A 6635-nucleotide genomic window follows, 5' to 3' on the forward strand; every position below is an offset into this window, starting at 1 on the left:
ATTCTGTTTAAAAAAAAGGTTAATAAGGGAATATTATAAACAACTTTATGCTAATAAATTTAACATCTAAATGGAAATAAATGAGTTTCTTGAAAGACACAAATTACTAATCTGATTCAAGAAGAAATAAAACCCAGGATGCCTGAGTGGCTCAGTAGGTTAAGCATCTGCTTTTGTCTGGCCCAGGTCATGGTCCCAGGGTCCTGGGATCAAGCCCCGCATCAGGCTCCCTGCTCAGCAGGGAGTCTGCTTCTCCCTCTGCCCCTCCCCCCGCTTGTGCTCACACTCTCTCCCTCTCTCGACTAAATAAAATCTTAAAAAAAAAGAAAGAAAGAAAAAAAAAGCCCCCCAAGCCCTATATTAATTAAAGAAATTAAAGTCTCCCCGTGAAAAAAACTCCAAATTCAGATGGTGTATTCACTATCTATTGCTGCTGTAAGAAATATAGTAGCTTAAAACAACAAATTTATTATCTTACAGTTCTGTATGTTAGAAGTCCAACAAGGGTTGCACTAGACTAAATCCAGGTGTCAGCAGGGCTCTGTACCTTTCTGGTGGCTTTAGGAAAGAGTCTATTTCCTTGCCTTGACTAGCTTCTAGAGGCCACTTACATGGGTCAGGGCCCCCTTCCTCCATCCTCAAAGCCAGTAACATTGCAGTTCTCTAACAGGAGTATACACATTACATTCTCACATCTCCCTCTGATCCTGATTCTTGAGATAATCAAAAATAACCTCCCTATCTCTAAATCGTTAATTTAATAACATCTGCAAATTCCCTTTTGCCACATAAGGTACCATATTCACAGGTTCCAGGATAAGCAAGTAGACAGACATATCTGGAGGTCATTATTGTGCTTACCACAGATCCCTATGTTGTTGAATTCTATCAGACAATTAAGGAAGAAATACTACAATTCAATAAATTCTTCCAGAAAATAGAAAAGGATGTATTTCCTGATTTATTTTATAAATTAAGGTGAAATAAAGACATTTTTATATTAAGAAAGCTGAGAGTATTTATCATCAAAAGAGACAAACCATGGGAAATGCTGAAGGAAGTTCTTCAAGCTCAAAAGAAATCATGCCAAACAGAAATTCAGATCTCAAGAAGGAAGAGCAATTAAAAATGGTATATATGTGGATAAATAAAATGTATTTGCAAATAATCCAATAAAGTATTTTTTAAGATTCTTTTGATTCCTTTGTTTCTGTGGATTTTCGTCGCCTGGCAGGTGGCACGCCGTGATCGTATAGTGGTTAGTACTCTGCATTATGTTTCTGTGGATTTTCCCCTTTTTAAATTTTTATATTGCACTTTCTCTTTTCTAATTTGAGATCTGTCTTATCTTATTAATGATAAGTTTTTCCTGTTTTCTAACACATACAATTTTTATCTTTATAAATTCCTTCCATATTTCCTTCTACTTCCTTTCAACTTATGTATTTTCATTATTTTTGTTAGAAGCATTAAAACTGTAACTTTGCCCTTAGAGTCCTACTTTAACAAAATCCCATGGGTTCCAAAATATAGTGCTATCACAGAGTGCCAGAAATTCTTTACTTTTAGATTATATTTCTTCTTTGATCCAGGAGTTATTGAGACAGATTTTACAAATTGTTGGTAAGAGTAACTTTATTTTTCTGATTTTGTTATTAAATCCTTGCTGTATTTCATTGTGTTCAAAGGATATGGTTTATCATTTCTACTTACTTGGGCTTTATTGTAGCCTAATATGTTATTTTTCCTGATTGATCTATGAACACTTGAAAAGAATGTATAATTATTATTACTAGGATACAGAACTGAATATATATCAATTAGGTGGATTTGATAGAGTGTTTCATCCTTACTAAATTTGTCCACTTGGCCTGACTTTGACTGAAAGGATTAATTAGTGTCCTCTACTACTTTCTTCTTCTTCTATCTGCCTTCCTATCTGCACACAGAAATGTGGTATTTGATACATGTGCATTTATAACTATGTTATCTTCATTTTGAAATGTATACCTTAGAATTACATAGCGTCCTTCTTTGCCATATATAGTGTCCTGAATTTCTGTCTGTTTTTAGTTTCCATTTGTTTGTTATAATTTATCCATCCTTTCATTAAACTTTCTAAGTCACTTAAGTGTCTCAGAGTCTCGTAAGTACAGAGAGTTGAGTTTTTCTTTGAGACTCAATCTAAAAGCCTTTTTCTGACTTAAAACTCATATATATTTATTGGTAGGACATATATTTATTTTTTGCTCTTAGTTTTACCTTGTAATTGTTTTTGTTAATTTGTTTATATATATATCCGTGGGTCTTAAATCTTAAGTCTGGTATTATATAAATGTATTTTTTGTCTCTCTCACTACAAGTTAAGTTCCACAAGGGATGATTTGTATGTGTCGGATTTTTTCCCCCACTGATTTATTCGTAGTTACCTAGAAGTAATATTTGTTAAATCACCTCATCAAACCAAAGTTCTGACAAGAGAAACATCAGTATTTCCCTTTTCAAAAGAATACTATTTCTGTTCTCTCCTTCTCCTGGCAGAGGTCTGAGCATATGAGAAATGAAAAATGATTTATTGAATGATTATAAGAACACTGGTTAGAAAGGAGAGGAGGAAGACCTTGAAGTTCTGAAACCAACACTTACTCACTAGTAAGTTATTGTATGATATTCAATCAGGCAACAATATCAGGATAAAGAATGCAAATATTCATAGGACTATAGAAAAAAGAAGACATTAGGAACAAAAAAATCAACTTACATGGGCCATTGTTTTTTTTTTTTAGAATTCAATGTATTAGTCCTCTTCTTAGTTCCACTTTAGAAGAAACTCACAGTCCAAAGAAAATATTGCTGGATGAGAGGGGTTTAAAAAAAAGACATGAGATGATCTTGCTTCTTAGCTGCCAAAGTGCTAATACAGAAGGACATTTTTCTTCCCCTTGCATGTCTCCTATGCCCAATCTCCATACACACATACATGAAAGATTAGAGGGAAATCGGACAAATCCCAACCTTACTCAAAAAAGAAGGGAAGCCAGGTATAGTAGAATGGAGTCAAGAAAGACTGGGCCCAGGCTTTTTAGCAGGAAAGATTTAGGCAGATCAGTGTCCCAACTCTATGATAAAATGGACACAACCAACCTGTTCAGACCTATCCTGACAAGATCTTCACTGAATTAAGAGGAAAAATAAAAGGAAATGGACATTACAAAAAGATTAGAGAAATAGAAAACAACCCAAAAGCCCTAATACATGACTCACAGGAATTTTAAAAATAGAGACTGATAGAACCCAGACAAAAAGAAGAAATAAACAAAACAAAAACTTCCAGGCCAGAGGCGCCTGGGTGGCACAGTCAGTTAAGCGATGGACTCTTGATTTCAGCTCAGGTCACGAGATCCAGCCTGTGTCAGGCTCTGCACTGAGCCTGGAGCCTGCTTAAAATTCTTTCTCTCTCCCTCTGTCCCCCCACCTCCACACGCACATGGACACGCACTCTCTCTCTATTAAAAAAAAAAAAAATTCCAGGGGCACCTGGGTGGCTCAGTCGTTAAGCGTCTGCCTTCAGCTCAGGTCATGATCCCGGGGTCCTGGGAACGAGCCCCGCATCGGGCTCCCTGCTCAGCGGAGAGCCTGCTTCTCCCTCTCCCTCTGCCTGCCTCTCTGCCTACTTGTGCTCTCTCTCTCTATCTCTCTGTCAAATAAATAAATAAAATCTTAAAAAAAAATTCCAAGCCAAAATAAATACTTGAGACTTTAATTTGAAGTCCTGGTGAGAAAGCACACCTGGAAGCATCCTGGAAAATCTTCTGAAATTTATTCCTGAATACATACAAAAGACCTAAATATCCTGTAATAAAGAATTACAAAACAATGTGTATTGTGGTCTAATCTTTCGGGGAAAACACATACATACATAAGCATATATGTATGCATATAAGGAGGGTGAAAGCACTTGTAATAAAATGTTCAAAGATGGGGCGCCTGGGTGGCTCAGGCGGTTTATTCATCTCACTCTTGGTTTCGGCTCAGGTCATGATCTGAACGGGATCAAGCCCCATGTGGGGCGGCTTCTCCCTCTCCCTCTGTTCCTCTCCCTGCTCACATGCTCCCTTTCTTTCTCTCTGTCAAATAAATAAATAAATAAATAAATCTTTTTAAAAATGTTTAGAGTGGTTGAAGAATTATAGGTAACTTTTACTTTAAATAAAGTAATATAACAAAAGAATTTTAAAAGCTTATATGAACATTCTGATAAGTAGCAGCACCTAATCATCTTAGACACTGATTCTGGATGTGCAACAGCGCCATTCTTTCCTCCTACCCTAGGTGTTTCTAAGGGGAATGGCGGAAGTAGTGAGGTAGATAAGAACTACGAGACACCAGGCCTTTTCTAAGTAATCTCTAAACCCAGTGTGGAGCTGAAGTTACAACCCCAAGACCAAGAATCCCATGCTCAAAAAATCTTTAACAACAACAACAAAAAGAATCCCATGCTCTATTGACTGAGCCAGCCAGGTGCCCCCCATCAGGCCTTTCTTGAAGCTCAAACTTTGTGTGACCCTGTGTGTGATGTGGAGTAGACATTGTTTGTGACCATGGTAACTACGATTCTATGACACTTGGTGATGTGTTTGAGCTCTTAGATAACTGTTGGGGATGACGGCTAAGTAGGCATAGGGCAGTTTGTGGTTGGGGAGTGGTTGTTTTTGTTTTACTATATATGTGTGTCTGCGTCTGGGGTAGTGGGATGATGATAAACGTGGGTTGTATTATGTCTTTTTGGCTTTGTGTAGTATGAATCTACAGTTAAATACTGGAATGTCTCCCTAACTGCCTGATTACGTGAGCCTGGGTGTAACGCTTTGTGTAATTGTGCTTTTTTTCTTTTATGCAAGTATCTGAGGCTCACACAAATAGCCACCTGCAATCATGGTCACAACCACATACAAACTCCATTCACACAAATGGCCACGCAAACAATTACACTGTCACAAAAGCACGATCCGAATCCAGTCGCTCTCACAACAAACGGCCAAATATACTTAGTCCGGCGACAAACTCATAGTTTCCTTCACGCACTCACAACAACCCAATCTATCCTCCTAGAGCAGCTCCTGCACTTTGGAGGCCTAACACTCCAGACACTCCTCTTGCCCAGGCCTGGAACGCCAGGAGTCCTTACCTTCAGCATCCTCAGGAAGTGCTCTGGTTCATATTCTATGATTTGCATTCCAGGTGAGGCCGCACGCTTAGCCTTGCACACTCCGCTGGTCGAGTAAAAAGCCCTCACCTGCCTCTGCGGCCGACCAGCCAACGTTCCTACCGGAAATAGCTTTGAACCGCTGTGTCCTCTGGGAAACGTAGTCCAAAAGGAAAGCGCCGGGGAGCTGAAAGTGGTAAATCTCCTACCGGGTTTCGGGATGCACCTGCGCAGTTTCATCGGGCCTGGAGTGAGGCTACCACTTCTCCCTTTCCAAGGCTCAGACCCGAAATTTCGGTCTGAATCCGGGTCCTCGGATTCCTCTGAGGGCGGATTTCAAGCCTGGCACCGTGGCTGTCCCTACCTCTCAAGGTGGACGCGCACGTGCTGTGGTTTGAGGGAATTGTTGTCGGATGCGGAGGGGTCCGGCCTTCGTCTGTAAGGTGGCAGTGCGAGATGTGTTTTCTGAGTCCGAAGGTGCGAGTGGCCGAGGGTGAGTTTGATCGAGAGGGAGAGGATGTATATGTTACACCGACTGAGTGTGTCCTGAATGAGGAAAGTAGTTTGTGAGACGTTTCTGAGACCGTTTGAAATAGTGGTCGTGCTGTATACCCGTGTGAGGCCACGCGCAGTGATTGTGAAGTGTAATATAACGTGGCTTAGGAGTGAGGAGCCATTTGAGACCTGTGATTGATTACGAGTGCTTGTGGGTGGCGCGACTATGCGGGCAGTGAGTTTGTAAAGTTTTGTGGGAGGCTGTTTGTGTTGGGTCTACCTATGACTAGCAGGAGCGGTTGGCTGCGGTAGGTGTCCGTCGAGAGAAGGGAGGAGGCTGGTCTCCCTGATGTACCCTGATGGATGAAACAGATACCTGGGCCAGGCAGAGCTGATCCTGAGCCTTACCTGTATGCGTGGGAGAGGCGTGAAGCGACATTGTGGGGTGCGAGAAACCAGAATTGACTGAGAGAGGTGGAAACTAGTACAGATTATCTGCCAGAAGAGGCAAATCTAAAGATTTTTAACCTTGCTAAAAGTACAGAAACCCCATCTCAAAGTGTCATATGAAGAAATTTGTCTGTGAGAACAAGTGGTTGTGTTTCTGGGTCTGATTCTTGGTCACGTGTATGAGTTGGTTTGTATTTGATATTGTCCAAGGTGTTGAGTGAAATATACAAAGTATGGGAAAGTGGTTTGTGACCGTACCCAAGTCTCTGAATGAATTGTATGACAGTGCAAGAGCAGGTGATTAAACATTGTGACTTTGAGGTTGATATATGTGAGTTTTAATTGAGTAGGATTGGGAGATCTTGTGAGAGATCTAGTAAATTTGTTTTTGTGTGTTTGAATGCAACTTATGCAAGTTAAAATCTGGATGGAAGATACGTGTGTGGTTGTGATCTGAATGTAGTAACTATATGAGAGACTGCAA

At 40.1% G+C, this 6635-nt stretch overlaps 1 protein-coding gene across 1 annotated transcript in view; it reads right to left on the bottom strand.

The window, feature by feature from the left end:
• Positions 1-5319, bottom strand: part of ZNF461 (zinc finger protein 461) — a 36477-nt gene extending 31158 nt beyond the window's left edge. Inside the window, exons 1-2 of the mRNA XM_025854479.2 lie at positions 5189-5319; positions 2762-2853 (exon numbers count right to left, since the gene is read on the bottom strand). Of these exons, the coding sequence (XP_025710264.1) occupies positions 2762-2770 (9 nt within the window). The 5' untranslated portion in view covers positions 2771-2853; positions 5189-5319. The remainder of the gene's footprint in view (positions 1-2761; positions 2854-5188) is intronic.
• Positions 5320-6635: the final 1316 nt, after the last annotated feature.

This window comes from Callorhinus ursinus, unplaced genomic scaffold (assembly GCF_003265705.2).
Source record: "Callorhinus ursinus isolate GAN/ISIS: 27379988/994484 unplaced genomic scaffold, GSC_fseal_2.0 scaffold61, whole genome shotgun sequence".
Taxonomy (NCBI): domain Eukaryota; kingdom Metazoa; phylum Chordata; class Mammalia; order Carnivora; family Otariidae; genus Callorhinus; species Callorhinus ursinus.